Genomic DNA, 23,856 nt, shown 5'->3' on the forward strand with positions numbered 1-23,856 from the left:
CCCTCTGTATTGAATCCTGTAATCTACAATTTTGTTAATATAAAGCACTGGACCATAGCTATCCTTTTCAATACAAATGTTATCATTCTCCTGAAATCCTCATGAGCCTCTCTAATTACCTGGCCCTTACTTAATTCTTTAATTGCATCTTAACTGATTCATCTGCTCCATCACATTATCCTTTCTTACCGTTTCTAGAACATCCAAGCTAGTTCCCACAGTTGGGTCTTTCTGCTTGCTATTCCTTCTCTTTGGAATGCTCTGTTCCAGATCTTTCTGTGGTGTTTCCTGGTCATCAAGTCAACTGTCAACCCTGCCCGCTAATGCCTCATAGATTTTCCCTGATCCCCTGACCATCTCATCTAAATTAATCCCTAGTCAATCTCTATCACATCATCTTGTTTCATTTTCTTCCCTTATATATTACCTGAAACTGCCTTCTTTATTTCTATGGCTACCCTCTCATTCTCTGTTTTCCCCTTAGAATGTGAACTCCTGAGCATGGTCAATTTTTTAAAATAAATACTGACTTTTAAGGCAGAGAAAAATCTATTGAAAGCTAAGAGAAATAAGAGAAAATGGTTTCCCTAGGGCCAATAAATCATTGTGTAGCTAAACAGGGGCTGATAAGTTTATACCTTGGAGGTTTTCTGTCTCCAAGGACCAATGGCACATTCTCGACATTTAAGAAAGGTAAGTCTAGAACCCTCCATATGTCCAAACCTGACAGTCAGTGTTCTTACTTGCAAGACCCACTACCTAACCACATAATTAATGAGAATCATTCAAATCTGTGCCTCTGGGAAGTAATAAATTACTACATCTCACGGACTTCCAAGGTCTTCATGAATAGTATTTGTGAATGTCAAGGCCCCCTCACAGTATCGGGACTGTTTCCATGAGGGGATAAATTACCTTGAATATTAGTTAATATTCTAAAAAATAATTAGAAATCATTTACTCCACTGGAGTTATTTACTAAATACCACAGAGCATGAATACAACCACCGAGATTACTTACAGCAGCAAACAAAAACAGCGTTGGGTACTTTGTCTTCCTATTAATTGATTGCTTTTGTTAGACAACATTGTCTGGAAAAATCTGACTACAATTCTAACTGCAAGCCGCAGTAACCATGTCAATATGTGAACTATCTGAATATCTAATTATGAAAAAAAGAAGGCAATTTCACAGTGGAAGCATTATTTTAATTCAAGAAACCAGCCATATTAACTTATTAGTCTGACATATAGCAGATAGCTAAAAAACTTTAATTTGAAAGATAATTATTTTTAGCTGATTAATATGCTTCAAATTAAATTCACTGCTTTTAATGGGCCCATCAACTTGACAACCTGGGAAATTAATAAATTTTGCATGCAGTAATCCTAGGAAATTTATACAGCTGTGCTACACATCATTACAAGGATTACCTTCACAGTAGGCATTGTCCTCTCGAAGAGCCCTATAACCATCCCGACAGCTACAAACGGCCCTGTCATTCAGATTTCTGCAGACAGAATTCTCCATGCAGTTATGCCTTTCAGAACAAAAGTCATAACCTACAAGAGAAAAGAAACTTATTAAGGTAAACGAAACTATGACAAAGCACACAACTTTACTGACGAAATACTCTCTTTGATTTAGAAGCTATTTTTCCTTAAATTATTTTTTAAATTGATATTTTCATTCAATGTTAGAGAACCACACGTTATGTGTACTAAAAGTGCTTCTTCATGTTTAACTCAGCTATTTCCTATTTCAAGTTAATTCTATGTCTTCTTTGTTTTTGACTTTATGTTTTCTAGTCCCTGATATTTGAAGTACAGTACTCCAAACATCTGAAACAATGATTCTTGGAGTCCAAAATGAAGATTTACAATATAAAACATAACCCAGTGAAAAAGTAATCTGAGAACCAGAGGTTGAACATTATTAATATCTATAAATAGTACAGACCAGGCCAGATAGAATACGGACATTGCCTGATACCCTTAAAAAAAAATCTGTAAATGTGCTAAAAAATGAAAATTACATCACTTTAATTTAATTGTCTCTGGAAATCTGCAGAGCATCGGATGTCCACTCAAAAGAAGGAAAAAAATTATGAATAACAAAAAATTCAGATTCCAGAATCTTTATGAGAGGATGAAAAACTGGAACATTTTATGAACAGGGGTACCAGTCATGTGTAATTCCTCAGGATCTCTTCTGCCTGTATGAATCCCTTGTTCAAAGTTCATCTAAGATGCTGAAATGAAAAGCTTAAACACTGGAATCCATATTGAATGGAAATTGGATGATTATATATCATTCAAACAATTTTCAAATTGCCTGATGAGTAAGTTATCTATCTAGTTTTACATCGTCTAATGAATTACAATTTCAGTCCATGTGTAAAAGAAAAAAGGACTAGAGAAATGTATTTCATGTCTCTCAGAATAAACTTATCTGCCTATAGCCAAGGAAAGACTTTCACTTCAGCAAAAGATAAAGATGAAAGTTCTAAATCGGCACATCTTACTTGTAAGCAAATTACCATAGAATACTGTGATTTAGTGGAAGGGTGAACTGAGCAATACCGCGGCCAGCATGCACCATCTTAGAGCATGATGGTTGGTGTCCGTTCTAACTGGCTAGTGTCCATAATGACTCTTTTGAATAACACCCAGAGTTAAAGCATATACCCCATGAATTTGCAACTACCATGTATAGTAAGCAGTGGTATGGACAACTTAGCAAGCCTTAGGAGGGGTAATGCTCTCAAAATTCAATGATGGCATTAAATTGGACAAGAAAAAAATAAAATGAATTAGTGACATCTATAAAGTAAAACAGAACAGAAGTGTATATGAAGGACAGAACAATATACAGTCAGCAACAGCAGTTAAATCACTCAACGACTCAGTTTTCTTTCTTTTTTTTTTAAATATGTTGGAAGAGCAAGATCAGTTTTTTTTTTAAAGATTTTTATTTATTTATTTGACAGACAGAGATCACAAGTAGGCAGAGAGGCAGGCAGAGATAGAGGAGGAAGCAGGCTCCCCACTAAGCAGAGAGCCTGATGAGGGGCTCAATCCCAGGACCCTGGGATCATGACCTGAGCTGAAGGCAGAGGCTTTAACCCACTGAGCCACCCAGGTGCCCCAGCGACTCAGTTTTCTTAACACGATTCTTCACAGTCTACTTTCTCACATGTAAGGCCAAATAAGTAAAAGACTCATTCTTAAAGATTTTTTTTTTTTAATTTATTTATCAGAGAGAGAGGGGGAGAGAGCAAGCACAGGCAGACAGAATGGCAGGCAGAGGCAGAGGGAGAAGCAGGCTCCCTGCCGAGCAAGGAGCCCTATGTGGGACTCGATCCCAGGACGCTGGGACCATGACCTGAGCCGAAGGCAGCTGCTTAACCAACTGAGCCACCCAGGCGTCCCAGTAAAAGACTCATTCTTAAGAAGAGGAAAAGTTGGGGCACCTGGGTGGCTCAGTGGGTTAAAGCCTCTGCCTTCAGCTCAGGTCATGATCCCAGAGTCCTGGGATCTAGCCCCACGTCGGGCTCTCTGCTCAGTAGGGAGCCTGCTTCCTCCTCTCTCTCTGCCTGCCTCTCTGCCTACTTGTGATCTCTGTCTGTCAAATAAATAAATAAAATCTTAAAAAAAAAAAAAAAGAGGAAAAGTTAAAAATATTTTCTCCAAAGTCCTTTTCTTCCTTTCTTCTTTAAGTAGCTAAGTTGAGACCATATTTCTTAAAATATATTCCATTGTCTTTTTATCATTTTAGTGAAAAAGTCATCTTCATTTTCTACCCCAATAGTTCAGGACCTCACCAACTTATATGAAAAGTCTCCAAAAAATCATTTCACATTTATTCTAAAACTAAAACAAAGTTACTATAAAAACTGGACCACTCCTTAAGATACACACAGAATCAAAAGAATCAAAAGATCGTGTTCTAACACAGCACTAAATCTCTGTATAATTGCGCCTGCCATGTTTCAAACAACTCTCAGAGAGCTATGACTAAGGCCAGGTACTGTCCTAATGCATTTTTATTTTTCTTTCATAAGTTTTTATTTTTCAAAACCATCTTTCAATGTTTCACTTTGCTGCATTTTCTCTTTTCTCATTTTTGAGACTTCACCCAAACTATGCCATCGAAGGCATACATTACACCTCTGTATGAACCTTTCAGGTTCTGCCTAAGTAATGCTCAGACCTCTTTTCTCAGCATCAAATATCAGGCACACATTCACCATACAGTATCAAATACCCACGAGAATTTTCCAACTATAAGATAACGATGTGATCCTACTTTTACTGTTCTAGGTTCAGTGAGGGAGCGTTTTACTTTTTTTTTTTTTAAAGATTTTACTTATTTATCAGAGAGAGAGAGGGGGAGAGAGCGAGCACAGGCAGACAGAATGGCAGGCGAGGCAAGGGAGAAGCAGGCTCCCTGCTGAGCAAGGAGCCCGATGTGGGACTCGATCCCAGGATGCTGGGATCATGACCTGAGCCGAAGGCAGCTGCTTAACCAACTGAGCCACCCAGGCGTCCTGAGCATTTTACTTTTTATCAGATGTTTTTTTTCAATCAACCCAGAGACTTGAAAGCTAAAAATGTTGTCAATCAAATTCTAATTTACTTTAAACAATGTCAGATAGCTATTTTGATTTATTTTCTCAAAAAATAAGTTGACTGACTCTATTTGTTGTTTTACTGCTTGGATACAAAATGCCAGTGTCCAAAGACTAATGATTGACAGGGAAAAAATTCCAACTTGATTAAAGTGGGCTGTTTCCAGTCTATTGGTAATAACTTCAAAAAGGCAGAGTATGAGTTGGATAGCACTATTACCTTCATACTTGCATTTCTAGTCATAGGTGCTTTGTTTTTGAAGTTGAAAGATCTGCATTTACATTCAATCTCTCTTTACTTACTGGCTGTGTAAATTATTAGTTGCGTAAGTTAATTAACCCTTCTAAACCTTTAGGTTTTCTCATCCGTAAAATCAAGGTAATATCTGCCTCACCAAAATGTAAAGTTCAAATACGATCATCTATGTAAAAGCAGAATAGCATAGTATTTGTTAATAATTAAAGCAATCAGAGTATTACTAATAAGCCATAAACCAAACATGTTGAGGCCCCTATCACAGAAGAAAAATCAAGTGGTTGTTATAGATAGATGAATCTAATCTAATGCAATCTAATGCAATCTAGCCTCTGTTTCCCACTTTGGACTTTAACTGCAAGAATACCAAGTCTTCTATTCTTTTTATAAGCTTTTCAAATTTACATGAAGTTCTGTGTCTCTTGTTAAGTATAGATCTTTCCATAAAATATTAATATGCATATCTGTACAACTAGGTGAATAGAAAAAGGTGGCTATAAAAGATTATGAGTAAGAACATTATGCATGAAGGTTATACCTAATAATCAGGAGAAGAAGGGGTACCTGAATGGTTCACTTGGTTAAGTTTTTGACTCTTGATTTTGGCTCAGGTCATGATCTCAGGGTCCTGAGAGCAAGGCCTGCATGGGGCTTCACACTCAGCATGGGGTCTTCTCCTTCTTCCTCTGCTTCTCCCCCTACTCATGCTCTCTCTCTCCCTCTCCCTCTCATAAATAAATAAACAAAATCTTAAAAAGAATAATCAGGAGAAAAGAGAATAAATAAGTTTGAGGTAAATATTTGTTGGTTTTTGCCCACAAGCATCTATTCCTCATTTTTGTTGGGGTGGGGGGGACAACCTAGTCATAGTCCAGATGAACCATTCACCCCTACTGTTAGCCCATGTCTTTAGAGGAAGATAGACTCTGCCCCAGAGGATAATCAATGCATCCCATTGGCTTGGACATAAGAATTTTTTCAAGTCTGGGCACATGATCCAGTTCAGGCCAATGAAGATGATTAAAATTCAATATGGGACTTTTGTTTAACTCCTAAGGAATACTGAACTTTTTTTTCACCTACCTGAGTATCATAATGATGCGAGCATAAGAATATCAGAAGTCTAGTTGAAAATATGCAGAGCCTGAGAATAAAGCCACCTCTGAGGAGGTAAACTGAGATCCATCTAGGCAAAGGGGCAGGATTTGACAACTGCATGAAGCTGCTTATAGGAGCCATATGTTCCATTTGTTGCTTACATCAGTTGGATTGGGTGTTTTATGACCTGCACCTAAAAGAATACTAACTTATTTAGGTATTATTCACAGGATGATGGATAATCCTTTTTCCCAAATTATGATTCATGTGCATGGATGTACATTTTTTTAAAAAGTACTCATAGCAATGGATTTCTTTTAATGTGTATTAAAAATTATGAATCTGGAGCACCTGGGTGGCTCAGTCACTAAGCATCACTCTTTGGCTCAGGTCATAATCCCAGAGTCCCGGGATCGAGTCCTGCATTGGGCTCCCTGCTCAGAGGGGAAGCCTGCTTCTTCCTCTCCCACTCCCCCTGTTTGTGTTCCTTCTCTGTGTCTCTCTCTGTTAAATGAATAAAATCTTAGAAAAAATAAAAAATAAAAATAAAAATGATGAATCTAACAAACAATGCCATTATTTTGTGGCTAGCATTATTTGGAATGAAACTAAGTCTTTTTAAAAATGAGCAACGAACAGTGATATAAAAAATTAAATAATGTTGTAAGTAATACACAAATAACCAAAATCATGAAGGTATTAATGAATAATGTGGAAAACTATGGATTATCCAGAAGTTGAGAGAAAACAATCATACCCACTGAACATTCTACATATAGGTGTCAATTATAATTATACTTATAATTATAGGACTGGATGAAATCGATGCTAAATTAAAGTGGGGCACGGGCGCCTGGATGGCTCAGTCAGTTAAGGGTTTGCCTTTTGCTCAGCGAGGAGTCTGTTTCTCCCTCTCCCTACTGGTCACGCTTTCTCTCTCGCTATCTCGCTTTCTCTCTCTCAAATAAATAAATAAAATATTTTATAAAAATAAATTAATGCAGGGCAACCCCGAATAGGACTTACTGGTATTATAAGCAGAGAAAGAAGTTGCATGGATGAGGACAAGGGAAGGGCTACAGATATGAAAACTCTATCATATAATTTCTGTATCTTTCTAAGTCAGAGTCCTCACTGTATCACTGAGTCTCTGTCATGTTGTAATTTGTTATAAGCTTCCTTGAAGGCGCTCTCAAACATGAACAAAGCACATTCCTGCTACACTGCTTCTGAGGTACTATGACAAAAGATAGACAGCTGCAGATTACCTAGAAAATAGTCTTGGTTGGATTAGATTTGGTGCCTAGAGATTTGGGGCCTTATTTCATTGCACAGCTTCGTTTCCAGCACAGGTTGAACCTCTGGTGGAAAAGTCAACACTTTCTTCTCACGCTCTGCCCTCAGGGAATATTTAATAACTGTTTTTGAAGAACTTATTTTTTCAGATACGAACATATCATCCTTAGCATTACGCAGACAGGCCTGGAAACTGGAGGCCAATTATATTACAAATGCATTTGTCACAACATAGATGTAGGTGTTAACTCAAAATTGAAGCCTCAAGAACTTGACTTTTTTTAGTTTAAACACCAGAATGCCAGGAAACTCATTTGTTTATTCTAGATATTTGAAATCAGAAATAAAGCAGTCTTGATTATAAATGGTGCTAAATGTTTCAAGAACAATTTGTCCAATTTCAGTTCCAGTATTATCTAAGCTGGTAGTTCTCAATCTGGCCTGTGTAAAAACTCTACAGAGAGTTTTTTGTTTGTTCATTTTGTTTGTTAATGGCGCTACCATGGCTCCATCTCCTAGCAATTCTACCAGAATCTCAGGGCGGGGGATTGTAGGTGACAGTATATGTCATCACTATATTCTGAGTGTGCTCTGTAAACACATTAATTCTTGAAACTACAAACAATTTAAATATAAGACAATTTTTGTAGCTAGCTTTTTCATTTCTTAGCTTACTTTTTTTTTTTTAAATATATCAAGGCTCTTTTAAAAATAAATGAATGTTATCAAGGCTTCTCTTGATATCTGAAGGGCTCTCTCTCAGCTACTTACTCAAATCTTGATTGGCCAACCTTGTGTCGTTTCTATGATATTCACCTTGCTAATCTCTAAGTAGTTCCTGAACACTTCCAGGGGATTAAAGATAGCCACAAATTTTCAACACTTCTATCACATTGGGGTCTATTCCTCCCATTCCTCTCAAATGTAGGCTTGTTCACAACTCTTTTGACCAGAGCAATCTGGGAAAAGTGATGCTGCGTCAGTTCCAGGCCTGGTCTTTAAGAGCCCCCAACCACCATTTAAGGAGTCTGATCACCAACCTCATGGACAGGTCACAGGGAGAAGTCCTGAGATTCTGTGCAGGGTAGAGAGTTTCAGATGTATTCCACCTTCTTGTCACCCCTACCGAGATGCCTAGCTTATGAGGCCATCTTGAAACTTCTTGGCCAGTCCAACTGAGTGACCCCACTTACCACTGTGTGGAGCAGAAGAATCACCTGTCTAAATTCCTCACACACAATATTGCAATATATAATGAAACTGCTGTTTTAAACCACTGAGCTTGTGGCACCTGGGTGGCTCAGTCATTAAGCATCTGACTTTGACTCAGGTCTTGATCCCAGGGTCCTGGGATTGAGCCCTGCATCGGGCTCCTTGCTCAGCCCTCTCCTACTCCCCCTGCTTATGTTCCCTTTTAAATAAATAAATAAAATCTTAAAAACATAAATAAATAACCACTGAGCTTTGTGACAGAGTGTCACGCAGCAATAGCTAACAAATCAAAGAGTGGTCCCACTAGCCAGTAGCATCAGCATCACCACGAAGCTTATCAGACATGCAAGGTTTTTGGCTGGACCCCAGACCTACTGACTTAGGATCTACATTTTAATAAGATCCCTAGGTTATCAGTATGCACATTTAAACTTGAGAAGCACTGGTTTAGCCAAACTTTGGTTGCCAAAGGAACACTAGCTAAGCTGCAGACTGAGTGCAGTTCCCAAATCAAATAAATGGAATGCGCATTCTTGATTCATATCCAATTCCACACATGCTCTATACAAGGCACTGGCTCGGGCACGGTGAACATGAAAACTAAGATGGCCTTTGTATCAGTCTATTTGATATAATCCTTTTTAGCAATATTCCTTAGTTCCTTTCCTTTGAAAGCTCCTTGAAGGGCAGGCCAAGTCTTAAACCACTTTGAAATTCTCAAAGTACCTTTCACAGAACTGGGATTTTAAAACTCTTAATTGAATGGATGGAAGAAAGTGAAAAAGAACAAAACAAAACTGCACCATCTTGTTAAAAATGGGAGGGGAGAACTTACGTTTACTTTTCATAGACTAGAATAAAATAGAATGTTCTATCTTTTATGAAGTTTCTTTTTCTTACCCCCCCCCATTTAAGCTCTCCTCTGCACCTCCCTAAAGCCATTATTCAAACAAGTGTTAGTAGCTCATTTAGGGCTTTGTTACATAGAACCAACTACATCAGTTACGAGCATCTATGACATCTCAGGTGAAACAGGAGGTGTTAAAGATATTGAGATGACTATAAAGATCTAACCCTGCTCCCAGGTGTCAAGTCCAATAAAGGAGACCGAGTCACAAACAATAATTTCAATAGAATACTGACAAGTCCTGATTTAAGATGATTTGACTTACAATTTTTCACCTTAACAACAAACAAAAGCTCTAGGCATTCCATAGAAAACTGTACTTCGAATTTGAATCTCTTCTCGGACTAATGATAGGTAGTATAAGCCTCTCTCCTGAGGCTGGGCAGGGGCAGTGAACCACAGCTCCCAGAGGGTAAACAATTCGTACACTTACAACCACTCTGTACCCACACAACCCATTCTGTTGTTCACTCTCATTACAGCATCCCATAAATTGCATGAGATAGTCAACAACTTATTATAAAATAGGTTTGGTGCTAGAGGACTTTGCCCAAGTGTAAACTCATATACAGGCAGACCTTAGAGATATTGCGTGTTTAGTTCTAGGCACCACAATAGAGCAAAAATTGCAATTAAAAAAAGTCAAATAAATTTTTGGTTTCCTAGTGCATATAAAAGTTATGTTGTAGCCTATAGTCTAAAACTATATTGTAGTCAATTAATTACACAATATAATTATGTTTAAAAAATGCTCACACCTAAATTTAAGAATGCCTTGCTTGGTAAAAAGTACTAGCCATCAGCTGAGCTTTCAGTGAGTTGTAATCACTGATCACAGATCACTGTAAAAATAGACTGTAATCCCATTGTAACAATAATGACAAATTTTGAAATATTGTGAGGTTTTCTAAACACAGACATGAAAGAGCAGATGCTGTTGGAAAATGGAGCCAATGGACTCGCTTGACACAGGGTTGCTGTGAATTTTCAATCTGTAAAAACACAGTATCTACAAAGCACAAAAAAGCGAAGCATAATAAAATAAGGTATGCCTACAAATGTTCTGAGGACACTGATGGTAGACTAGGCTAAGCCATGATGTTTGATAGGTTAGATGTATTAAATGCATTTTTATTTAAAGTTGTTATTTATTTATTTGACAGACAGAGATCACAGGTAGGCAGAGAGGCAGGGAGAAAGAGAGGAAGGGAAGCAGGTTCCATACTAAGTAGACAGCCTGATGCAGGGCTCAATCCCAGGACCCTGGGATCATGACCTGAGCCGAAGGCAGAGCCTTTAACCCACTGAGCCACCCAGGCACCCCAGAGCCACCCAGGCACCCCTTAAATGTATTTTTGACTTAACGACATTTTCAGCTTATGGGGTTACAGAGACATAACCCCATCACAAATCTAGGAAGACATGTACAGAAAGGCACATATAGTCCTGTGATGGGTAGGGATCTAAAAGAGTTCCACATAATTAATCCTTCGGTTTAATGTTTCAATCTATAATAAAATACAAAGTTTTAGAACCAACAGTGGTGGGAAATTTACTGCCTCCTGAGGCAACCCACTGCATTTGTGAATGTTTCAAATTTTACTGTTTTCCTATATTGAACAAAAATTCCAAGTCCCTTCTACTTATTAGTCTTGGGCCTATCATCACAGAGGAAACACAGAATGAGGGATGCATGGCTGATGGCCTCAGTCTTCTCAGGAGTACAGAAGCCTATGAGTAAAAGAGAGTGGAATTGAGAAGAGAGGGATCTGAAAATCAAAATAAAATTTATACAAAGTCATTTCTTTTGATGGCTACATAGTATTCCATCTTGCCATTTGCGACAACATGGATGAAACTAGAGCGTATCATGCTTAGCGAAATAAGTCAAGCCGAGAAAGACAACTATCATATGATCTCCCTGATATGAGGAAGTGGTGATGCAACATGGGGGCTTAAGTGGGTAGAAGAAGAATCAATGAAACAAGATGGGATTGGGAGGGAGACAAACCATAAGAGACTCTTAATCTTACAAAACAAACTGAGGGTTGCTGGGGGGAGAGGGGTTGGGAGAAGGGGGGGTGGGGTTATGGACATTGGGGAGGGTATGTGCTTTGGTGAGTGCTGATTCACAGACCTGTACACCTGGGGATAAAAATACATGTTTATAAAAAATAAAAAATTAAAAAAAAATTTATACAAAGTCAATTTCAAAACAAACAAAAGAGGAATGAAAGTCACATACACACACACACACATACACACACACAAAAGGAAAAAGAAACCAATAAGATAACTGCTGTTGTCAATTTCTTCAGCAGAGTCATGCTGACTCAGAACGAGCACACAGAGAGAACTTTACAGACCCAGGGCCTGACATACATAGCAAAAATGGATGGAAACATCTTGATTTTAATTCAAAAACTATAATAAACATTCTGTGACTAGCTACCCACATAGGTAAGCATTTAAGAAAATACTGTTATTCTTTGGAAATAACTTGCTTATAAAAATTTTTATTTCGTGTCAGTTAAACTAGACTCCAACAATGACTCACGCACATAAGTCTTACTTTACCAAAAAGTCTTACCTTTACACACTTTGCAACAGCTATGAGACAAGGTAATCTGATGAGATTCTGGACATTCCAAAGCCGGACAGCCTGAACTTTCAACCAGCTTCATGGTTTGGTCCTATTAGACAACAGAAAGTAAATCTTTCAAACCTCTGAATTAGGGTCCACTAAGAAGTTCCTAGATCCAGCATCTGGGAAGGTTCTTGGTCCACAAGAGAATAATTTTCTCCTGAGATTCTTTGCATAGGTCATAGGCTCATTCACAAAATGACACTAGATCATAACTGAAAAGTCTTTATAATGGACCAGCAGGGATTGGAGCATAACACATTGCAGCCATATAAATAATTTGCCCAACAATGAGGGAATCCTGAAAAATTCTTTTAGTTTTATAATGTATTTGTACATCAAGATGACAACTGTGGCACAAATACAGCTTGAATTAGATCAATGGCTCACTTTGAAAAATACAATAGATAAAAACAGAGCCTTTTAAAACATTCTCATTTTAAAATTTTCTAGACTATTATGAAGAGATTCTGACAGGTGATTCTGATAAGGAATATTGGGGATCTCTCCCAAAACCCAAAAGGAAATGAAGGCAGGATTGGTTGGCTCCTATACTGTCAACCTCCTATTTCTTAAGGACAAGGATCATTAACTAGAGCAGCATATAAGTAATAAAATGTTGGAACTTGTAGGCTTCCATTTTAACACCACTCAAAAGCTTAAATTTTTAGGTTTCTTTCCTATTAAGGACTACTTTTATGGAAGAAGTACTCATTTCAACATTTCCATCTTCCTGGAGTAGCTACAGGAAAGAGAATATAATGGTTTGAAGATGATCCTATCAAGAAAGTGGCAGGGGCCGCCTGGGTGGCTCAGTGGGTAAAAAGCCTCTGCCTTCAGCTCAGGTCATGCTTCTGGGGACCTGGGATCAAGCGCCGCACTGGGCTCTCTGCTCGGCGGGGAGCCTGCTTCCTCCTCTCTCTCTGCCTGCCTCTCTGCCTACTTGGGATCTCTGTCTGTTAAATAAATAAATAAAATCTTGAAAAAAAAAAAAAAGTGGCAGGACTATACAATCCTGTAATTTTACTTCTGGGTTTTTTCTCAAAAACAAACAAACAAACAAACAAACAAATCCCAAACACTAACAAAAGGACACAGGCACCCTGATGCTTACTGAAGCATTACTTACAATAGCCAAGTATGGAAGCAAACTAAGTGTCCATTGAGAGATGAATGAATAAGGAAGATGTGAGACAGACAAATAGACAATGAAATATTACTTAGCCATAAAAAAGAAATGAAATGTTGCCATTTGTGACAACACGGGTGGATATATAATACTGAGTGAAATGTCAGACCGAAACAGACAAGTACCACACAGTTTCACTTACATGTGCATCTGAAAAACGAAAGAAACAAAAACAGAAATAGACTCATAAATACAGAAAACAAACTGGTGGTTGCCAGAAAGGGGAGGGGATGGGTAAAATAGGTAAAAGAGATTAAGAGGTACAAATTTCCATTTACAAACTAAGTAAGTTAAAAGGGTGAAAAATACAGCATAGGGAAGACATCAATAAACTTGTAGTAACATCGTATGGTGACAGATGATAACTACACTTGTCATTCCATAATGTATGTAATTGTCTAATCACTAGGTTGTACACGTGGAACTAGTATATCAGTGTATGTCAACTACACCTAAAGAAAAATGAGTGGTAGGAGGCATGGCTACAGTGGAGTCAAATGCTAGCTTTCCTTTGGTTTGACAATACTATCCATTCTGGTCCTCTTATCTTCAGAAGGGGGGGGTGTTTTCACTATTGAAGTCATATACCCCCAGGACAAACTTTCAAGGCCACAAAAGTGAAAATAAAGGAACAATGAAGGACTAGTGTCCACAGCCCAGGAAATAAAAGCTTAAGAGAGCTGTCAGTTATGTAAAGGTATAAATACAGAAACTATAGGGCCTAAAGGGAAGTGAAACAATGAAAGTTCTTTTTTTTTTTTTTTTAAGATTTTATTTATTTATTTGATAGATAGAGATTACAAGCAGGCAGAGAAGCAGGCAGAGAGAGAGGAGGAAGCAGGCTCCCTGCTGAGCAGAGAGCCTGATGCATGTGGGGCTCAACCCCAGGACCCTGGAATCATGACCTGAGCTGAAGGGAGAGGCTTTAACCCACTGAGCCACCTAGGCGCCCCAAAACAATTAAAGTGCTTAACATCAAGAACAGAGAGAGAAAGAACAAGAGAGGGAACACAAGCAGTGGGTAGTGGGAGAGGCAGACACAGGCTTCCTGCAGAGCAGGTGTCTGAGGCAGGCCTCGATCCCCTAGACCCTGGGATCATGACCTGAGCTGAAGGCAGGCAGATGCTTAACAACTGAGCCACCCAGGTGCCCCATAACCCATTTAAAAATGAAATCATTTCATAGCTATCTTACAATCAAGTAGGCAACTGTTCCAATAAATTTCTAAGCTATAATTATCAGTGTTACGAGACACACTGGTCAGATGAAAAGAATACACACACACACACATACACACACACACCACACAACACATACATACACATATCCATTGGGAAATTCCAAATGCCCTCAAGATATTTAAAGTTAGAACTGGTATTTCAAAGTTAGAAACCAGCTGACAAAAGTTTTCCACCTTCCTTGAAGTAACTTTCCTCTGATTCCCTTTTCTTAATTTGGAGTTACTAGACCTCACTCTAGGTCTTTCAATCCTTACATTTATAGTGGGACCTACTTCACTCAAAACAGTGGTGGTATAGGGTGCTGGCAGGGGACAATCCATCCTGAAATACAGGTTCGGGAATTCATGTTAATGTCCCTGTTCCTCACTCCCTTGTCTTTAAGACGGTGACCCGCACTATAGGAGAGCTGACTTAAAGCCTGAAGAAGCAGCTTGAATATTTTATAGTAGGCATGAAGACATCAGACCTCTCATATTCTAGAAGCCAAATCTGTCACAGTCTTGCCTCTCTGACATTTCCTCCTCGCTTATCCCAAAGGACTTCCAACCTACGATGCATGAAGTGTAGAGCTGGCTTCTTCCAATTTATTGTGGCAAAATTCTTAGGATTTTCCTTTCCCTAATACTGAATAATCATATAAATGCTCACAATTTATGGGTCTTGCTGGCAGCATCTTCCTTTTCTACATAATCTATGCACACTAAATCATCCCCAAAAACCATTTACAGAGAAAAGGATCAAATGTAAAGGGAACTCTAAAGCAGAAACCTTATATGCAGAGTTTCCCTCAGATAGAATATGGCTTGCAATATCACATTATGGCTAAGAAATATAGTTCATAAAGGGCAAAAATGAAAAGTCTTATGAAACATATTTACTTTTTCACTTAGCAGGTCAAGCAGCAGAGATAAAAGCACTCACCTCTGCTTCTGAAGCATACTTAAATAGACTGCAGTAAATTTATAAAGAATTTCCCTTCAAATCATTTAAAATATTCTTACCAAAGGGATTAATAATAGTATCAGTCTCATCTCCATCCAACACCTAATTTTTATTAGGTCACTTTTATAATTTTCCACTGAACTGAATGATATTTGTCACATGGGCAGAAAACAGTTAAGTAACAACAGGCTGAGTCTAACTTTACCTAAATTTTCTTCACAGGAGTTAGTTTAAGTTTGGAAAAATAAGACAACTTCATAAAACTTTAATTGGACAAAACAGTATTTTATTTATTGGGGAAATTACAGCCATTAATTTACATATTTAAAAACAGTAATGGGAATTTCTTTTTGAATTATAATTAATATCTTCTAATTTCTCTTTGCCTTAAATGTTTTAAAGGTATTACAAGTGTGACTTTTAAAGACATAGTTACTGTTTACATAATAAAGAATTCTGAATGACCCGTGAAGAGTTTCCTTACCTTGCACTCATAGAGAACACATACTCCAGAGGAAGAATAAACTGTATTTCTCTCTCCTTCAAAGTAGGTCCGTCCTTGAAATTGGCATATTGCTGTGGAATAAAAAAATACATATAAATGTATTTTCAATTTTCCTTTAAGAAAAATTGTTGGAAGGTGTTCAGATTCATTTTGCATGGTCTTAAGCCTTTTCAAAGTGTCTGATTAGCCATAAACCTAAATTCAGTCTAACATAAGGCACATATAGGATCCAGTTATTGTTAGGCCCATTAAGGTCTGGGAGTAAAATAAGGTATAAAAAGGGTGAGGACAATGAGAAGTCACAAATGGACTCTAAAAAAAGTTGTGCCAATGAGCAGTCTTTCAGATGATTTGCCTACTAGATGACATTGCATTTAGGGCATATTAAGCAGGTGCCTGGAGCAGCTACCAATCAAAGCAACACAAATATAAAAAACGTGCATTTTTTAACATACCATTACAGAATTTTAAAAACAAAATTCAAAAGAAGCTATTTTCACTTCAATACATACATGAAAATGTTAGCGCTATGTAACTTGTAAATACATGTGGATTAGGGTACCCTACTTAGGATGCTGAAAAAAATCTTAATCTGGGCCTGTTTCCATCACCAATTAAAATTTTAAAATAGAACTTCAGGTTTGATAGGAAAACATTTTTAATTAGTGAAAATACATAGAAATCATCAAATAATTTTTGAGATTTCCAAACAGTTTCAATTGACATAAACATTTTGCCAACAGAAATTGCTTGTTTTGAAGTGAATGGTTCACACTCCCCGTGCTGACTCATCACCTAACCAGAGATAGCTACTACCCCCAGCCTAAGAAACTTAACCTTCAAAATCCCCCTCTGGTTTAGTGGCCTTTTTGAAGACTCTGAACTAACTTTTGTTTTTGCAACTTTATATTTTGCTTGCTTGTTTGTTTGTTTGTTTGTTTGTTTTGAAAAGGCACTCGATCTTGTGGATGCTTTGGAGCTCCTTAGGATCTAGAAAATGAGCAGTGGAAGTGATTATCTGGTAAGAAAACACTCAAGCAGTTTGTTAGCCTTGTTTACTAAACCCAATTTTTAATTTTAACCATACAGACTTTATAAAATGGATGTGTACATTTTCCTCTAATTCCTTTGTGTGAATTTGAAGAAAGTTTTTCCCTCTGCAGAATTCACATATTCCCATAACTTTCAAAAGTACCAAGTTATCTTAGAGTACTTTGCTTTAATAAATACTATTTTTATCATTACTGAAAGAAGTACCAGGTTCCTTCTAATAATGGTAACAAAAATATGACATAATTTTTATTACTATTAAACGTATACATAGTTGTACAAATATTCATATTTAAAACATAAACCAACTTATATCTTCACTGAATAATTAACCAATTATTTAAAAGCTACACACTTAAATAAGGGAAAGCATGCATGTTGTTAAAATGTCATCCTTCAATGATCTCTTTACTCAGCTTTTATTAACAAATTTCACTACAGAACACATATCACTGGTGAACTGATTTTAAATTTTTGGAGCTTGCCAGAAAAGAATACAACATACTTGCATAAATTACATTACTTTAAAGCTGGGTACAGGTTATGTACTTATCAATATTCAAAATGAAACTATGGATGTGTCAGTTGCATACTATCTGTCATATTATAAATTAAAATAGCATGTGCATTTACTTAGAGAACATGATTGATTATAAAATATATCCGTCCAACATGTATTTTTACATAAACCTCACTTATGAGGTTCAGTAATCCAATGTTCTCAAAACACCAAGTTCTGATACATTGTGTGTTCAGTGATACTTAATAAGTACCACATTTTATAAGATAATACAAATAAATAAAACTTCTTAACTTCTCCACAGCACTTGCCATTCAAAGGTATCAAAGGCTATTTTATTACATGACTTGATAACTGCAGCTTCTTCAAGTCCAAGGGTATATTGAAAAAAACCTGATATTCCAAGTCTTAGAAGGGAAAGGAAACTGTAATAAACACAAGGGTAAGTTCTCCTTATACGAAGTCTTACGATAATTTAATATTCAGGCAGAGCAGATGGAGCTTCTCTTTTAAACTCCTAATTCAAAAGACTCAAATAGGCAACTTGTGGGACAATAGGGCACCAAATGGAGCTTGGCAGAGGGAGAAAGCACAAAAGCGAATGAGATCACAATTGCTTAATTTCCTTTCAAACAATGAGCACAAATAGGGTGAACTTGGCTTAGGGAGAACCCAATGTGAGTGATTTTTGTCTTGTTTCTTTATTGATCAGTTGCTGTGATTTCCATAATCCTGAGGCTTATCCCCAATACCTAGTAAGGCTACCAGGATGTATCTTCCCTAGGCTCTTAAGTGGAAAATGTTAAGAAACCTAGAAAATTGTTTTTCTAATTTTCTATGAAATTAGAACTGGAAATTGGCACCTGGAAGGCTCAGTTGGTTAAGCATCTGCCTTTGGCTCAGGTCATGATCCCAGGGTCCTCGGATCGAGTCCCATATTGGACTCCCTGTTCAGCAGAAGGCTTGCTTCTCCCTCTGCCACTGACCCTGCTTGTGCTCGTGCTCTCTCTCAAATAAGTAAATAAAATCTTTTAAAAAAATATAAAGAAACTTAGAAAATCTATAATGATCACTAAAAATACTACAAGGAATCTTGAAAATACCATTAGGAGGTCCCTAGAACTTAGGAATAAGTTGAAAGAATAAAAGTCATATTAATTTAACAGGTATGTATTCTGGGCTCCTATTATATGCCAGGTAGTGTGCTAGGTAAGTAAAATCTAGAGACGAATGAGACATGATATATGCCATCCCTATGTAGTGGGGCAGTCAGACTCATCCACAACTGACTACAATAAAAGCCAAAATGAAGTCTTCCATTTGTGAAACTCATTAGTTATATGCAAACACAGGGGACTGAGTGGTGAACTTCCCACAAAAGGAAACAAAACAGGCTGGAGAAAGACCCAGGCTCTGGCTCATCAGCACCATAGTGGGAAGTCATCAGCATCAAAGGGCTAAGGAACAAGGACAGGAAATGGTTTTACTGGAGCCCCATATGAGTCTGGGTTATGGGGAAGCAGTGCCTAGAGGGAACCATAATCAGGAGAGACACAGTTACTGCCAGAAACACAGAGCAACACAGAGAAGGAGCAGGGAAAAAACGTGGCCAAGTCTCTCTCCTCCTGCCTTCTAATTTCCTGATAGGGCCTCCCATTGGCAAAGCCTATCCAAACCTGGTTGGCAAGGAGACCGGGGTGATCCAGCAGGCTCCTGGGGCAGAGAAAAGGGCAGAGAAAAGGGCAGAGAAGGAGAGGGAATGGACGTGCGATAGAGAGGTGCCCAGCACAGGGGGCTATCATAGTAAATCATTTTAAACCATGAAGAGTTTATATGGATAGTTTGCTTAGAAAAGCACGAGAGAGTGGAACAGAGAGCAAATAAATCTGAAGAGGAAATATTGAGACATTTTAAAAAATGCAGATACACTTTAAGGAAAAATGAGGTGGCTAATCAAAATAAGGTCCATATGCAAGCAGAAGACAAGATGAAGGAACCGAGCTCTGAGAAATGAAGTGTCAAAACAGAGGGGGGAAAGCACATAAGGCCCGTGCCTAGACTTTAACCAAGGCCAGCCCCTGCAAGTATTAGAGACAAAGGCTCAGAGACAATAACCCTGTGGCTACAACAATACTGCAAAAACAAACAGACAAACAAACAAACAAACCTCTAGAATTCCCTAACTGAAATATATCTGCCTGCTTACTCCTCTCCAGTAGAATATAAAGTAAAAGAAATCATTTCCTCCACAAAACAACAAAGGAATAATCGTTTTGCTGTATTGATTTCTTCTTTAATTCAATTGCACTCACCTGCTCATAGAAGCTTCATTCTTTCCTAGCTTTGGGGTGTGTGTGTGTGTGTTCACGTGCATGTGTATACGAAAGCATTAAGTTTCTTATGACATAACTCTGGATTTCTATGCCCCAAATTATTTACCAGCTTAGAGAAGAATTGTATCAACAAGTCTACATTTTCAAATACCTATGATAAATGCTTACTGAGTATATTACATGCATATTTTTAGGATAAGAATTTTGGAGGAAGATGGATATTAATTCATTCACATAGGCTTCTCACTTTTGAGACTAAGAAGCTATGCCCTAATGAATACACAACTACTCTGAAACTATTAATTGATGAAGTCCCAGAACCTAAGTCAGGTTCGGTGGGGTGAGGTTCGGAGCTGACGACTAAAGAAAGAATTCTTAAGACATCTTTGGTGCAAAATGGTGGTTTATTAAAGCACGGGGACAAGACCCGTGGGCAGGAAGAGCTGCTGCCCCGGGTTGTGAGGAGTGGTTGGTTATATACACAGGAGTTGGGTAGGTGAGGACAAAGGGGTGTCCAGAAGGGCTATTGGGGCAAAGAATACTATCAGGATATTGAAGGCTTGGTTACTATCAAGTAAAGACAATTGAGAGTCTCCTGGTGGAATGTTACATTCCTGCTATCAAGCATCCTTGTTAATGAGATTTAGGTTTAGAAGAAATTTAACTTTATTTACTTTTCCTTCTACTTCCACCTCCTTCGGTGTTTTTATGGAGGGGAGAGTGACATTAGGCTTGAGGAACTGAGTTCTGTGTCTTTGGAAATTGGGCTATTGATAAGGTAACTTCTTTGTTGTAATCTCAAGGACATTTGCAAACCAAGGGCGACTCCTGTCTTGCAGGATTGTGATCTCAGCAAGTTAACTATTTGTCATTTTATGGCAGTCAGGGGTGCCTGAGGAATGCTACACATATGGAGGGGAGCGGATGAAGGGGGCGGTGCAAGGCGCCAGCTTTTGCTTTGTCCTCAGCCAACCTCCTGCTCCCTCATCATTAATATTAACCAATTTCAAATGCATATTGACTATGAGTGTGGTATACGCTGCTGTTTGCATAATCCAAGGGAATACCATTCATATCATGGTTTATGTGAATTATGTCACCCAGAACTGTCCCATGTGCAGCTTCTTCAGCCATAGGTGGGGACATTAATTAGAACTCAGGGAAAGTCAATGGGATGAATGACTATGTGAATGAATTAATATCCATATTCCTCCAAAATTCTTATCCTAAAAATATGCATGCAATATTCTCAGTAAGCATTTATCATAGGTATTTGAAAATGTAGACTTGTTGATACAATTCTTCTCTAAGCTGGTAAATAATTTGGGGCATAGAAATCCAGAGTTATGTCATAAGAAACTTAATGCTTTCGTATACACATGCGCGTGAACACACACACATGGTATATATGTTTTACCAAGGCTATATTAAACATCACTAATTACATCATCACTAGCACAATAATGGTGAGAGAATCTGAAAAAGCAATTAATGTGAATTATTTTCATTTCACTTCCTGCCCACTTTAACAATTAACATGAGGGACGCCTCGGTGGCTCAGTTGGTTAAGCCGCTGCCTTCAGCTCGGTCATGATCCCAGGGTGCAGGGATTGAGTCCGGTATCGGGCTCCTTGCTCGGCGGGGAGACTGTTTCTCTCTCCGCCTCTGCCTGCTTGTGCATGTGCTCTCTCTCTCTCTTTGACAAATAAACACATAAGATCTTCAAAAAAAATTAACAAGAAACAAGAAGACAAGAACTGGTACACAGACTGAGAACTGGGTAAGTGAAAGAAGCCAGTAAAACTCTCGAAGTCCTAAATTACACATTAAAATCTCAACTTACTGGTCATTAAGACAGTAAGATAGAAAATGCTGGTCCCTCTACGGAGATTTAAAACAACTTCTGCAAACCTTTGTAGAATCATACAAATCTACATAAAAAATATTTTAGAGTATAAAAAATGAAAGGATACATCATATTTCCCTTCTAAACATTCCCTTGCTTTTCCTTTTCATTGTCAGATGAAATGTAGGCGTCTACTTTAAACCTCCCAGTTGGTATCGGCACCTTTAAAAATGATCCAAAACAAAATTAAAAGTTACAGATACCGGGGCGCCTGGGTGGCTCAGTGGTTAAGCCGCTGCCTTCGGCTCAGGTCATGATCTCAGGGTCCTGGGATCGAGTCCCGCATCGGGCTCTCTGCTCGGCAGGGAGCCTGCTTCCTCCTCTCTCTCTCTCTGCCTGCCTCTCTACCTACTTGTGATTTCTCTCTGTCAAATAAATAAATAAAATCTTTAAAAAAAAAAAAAAAAAAAGTTACAGATACCAAAAAGAAAACCACTATAATCCACTTAGGTGAGAAATGGGATTTATTATTTCTTTAAAATCCTCTTTGAAAACACCAGGTATCCATGATTTTTCGACTGTTTAGGCTGTCTATTACAGGCAGATTTGTAGATAGTAGTGGTTTTATGTGGTCTTCTTTGATATCTCAATTTCCTCTGGGAGGTCTTAAACATCCACGTACAGTGGCAGTTATTATTATTCTGGGCCAACATGATACTTATTTGTTAGTGATATACCAATCAAAGCTGTTGGATGAGAAAATATCCCATTAACTGTAATTATGTATATTTATATTTTATTATAGCTATTTTTAAAAAAGTACAATAAATATATTCAAGAGGCAGGCTAAGATTCTGTGGAGTCAAGCAAAAATAAAATCTAAAATTGTTTCGGTATTCTTAAAAGATTCCAATCAGCCATGCTGCACTTTTTCAGCCTACGATGTTTTTTAGTAATCTGGACTCACTTGGAGTCAGTTCTTAACAATATAGTTATAATAAAAGTCTTGTGCACTAGCTGCTAAAATTAATTTTTCCCTCTTCTATAATCCTTGAATCTCTATTAGAGCACTAAACACATTTTTCCTTTTCTCCTCGAGTTAGTTATGTACTTTTGTCATCTTTCCTATATGAAGATAGGGACAGTGTCTTATTTGTCTTTGGATCTTATTCAACACCCAGCCCTGGCTGTGCATAACAAACTCTAAAGGTTTGCTGAATTTTTTGGTAAATTCTCCTCCAGTTTATTGTTTGATGAAAAGCCTGAAAACAAGTGAATTGGACCTCTTTGATCTGCATATTTCTCTTTATATTTGGCCTTATCCTTTGATTTTCCCTCCTATAAAGTTTCTCTAAATTGAGTCTCACAGAAATATTTGGCCCTTTTTGTAAAACGGCAGCTCACTTCACGGCAGCAGAGCCGAAGTGCCTGAAATGGGAGCGGGTTTGCTGATCAGCTAACGAAAGAAAATACCAGCTCTTGCTACAGCAGTAACTTATTAACGAATAATACAAGGTACCATGTACAACAGAAGTCAGCTTGGACAATTTGATGGCAAAATTTCTCCCTCCTCTACAGAAAGCCAATTTTTATGAGCCAATGCTATTTAAAAGGATCAGAATTTCAGAGTGTTTAAATAATTCATGAATTCATTAATTATACACAACCACTTCCTTTAACTAAATCTCATTAATTGTTTGGAAATTTAGTTGTTTGCAAAGCTAATATTAGAGCTTAGGAAATGAGATCACGAGAGTAGATATGCAACCCTCCTGTCCCATTTTATATATATCATGTCCTTGGGCTTCTAAAGGACCAAAGAGTGCTTCTCCTAGGGGGTCTTAATTTAGGTCAGTAGCCTATTCTTCCAAAAAGAGAACGGCCCTGAAACACCATAAATCTAGCAGTAGTAAGGGGTTAGGAAGCAAAGAAGGACAAAAATAACTATCAGAATAGAACAAAAGCAAAAATTCTAACACCCTGCCCAAATCAGCCTTTGGGTTACAGGGTTATATAGTGGGAAAACGGGAAATGGATATTTCGAAGATAATAGACAAAGGCCAAATGTGTAGGTGGAAGGAAAGAGTGCGCTTTTTCCCCATGATTTAATTTTACCAATTTAAATGGCAAGTAAGCTATATTCTAGAATTCACTTGATTTAGCAACCTTTCAATCACTGGCCTTAT

General features: G+C 37.8%; 1 protein-coding gene across 4 annotated transcripts in view; it reads right to left on the reverse strand.

Moving 5' to 3' along the window:
* Positions 1 to 23,856, reverse strand: part of NELL2 (neural EGFL like 2) — a 407,098-nt gene that overhangs the window by 175,823 nt on the left and 207,419 nt on the right. For all 4 annotated transcript variants that reach the window (XM_082742286.1, XM_082742288.1, XM_082742287.1 and 1 more), the window contains exons 11-13: positions 15,901 to 15,992; positions 11,991 to 12,093; positions 1,435 to 1,563 (exon numbers count right to left, since the gene is read on the reverse strand). In XM_082742286.1, coding sequence (XP_082598412.1) covers positions 1,435 to 1,563; positions 11,991 to 12,093; positions 15,901 to 15,992 — 324 coding nt within the window. The remainder of the gene's footprint in view (positions 1 to 1,434; positions 1,564 to 11,990; positions 12,094 to 15,900; positions 15,993 to 23,856) is intronic.

The sequence above is a fragment of the Mustela nivalis genome (assembly GCF_964662115.1).
Source record: "Mustela nivalis genome assembly, chromosome: 7".
NCBI lineage: Eukaryota > Metazoa > Chordata > Mammalia > Carnivora > Mustelidae > Mustela > Mustela nivalis.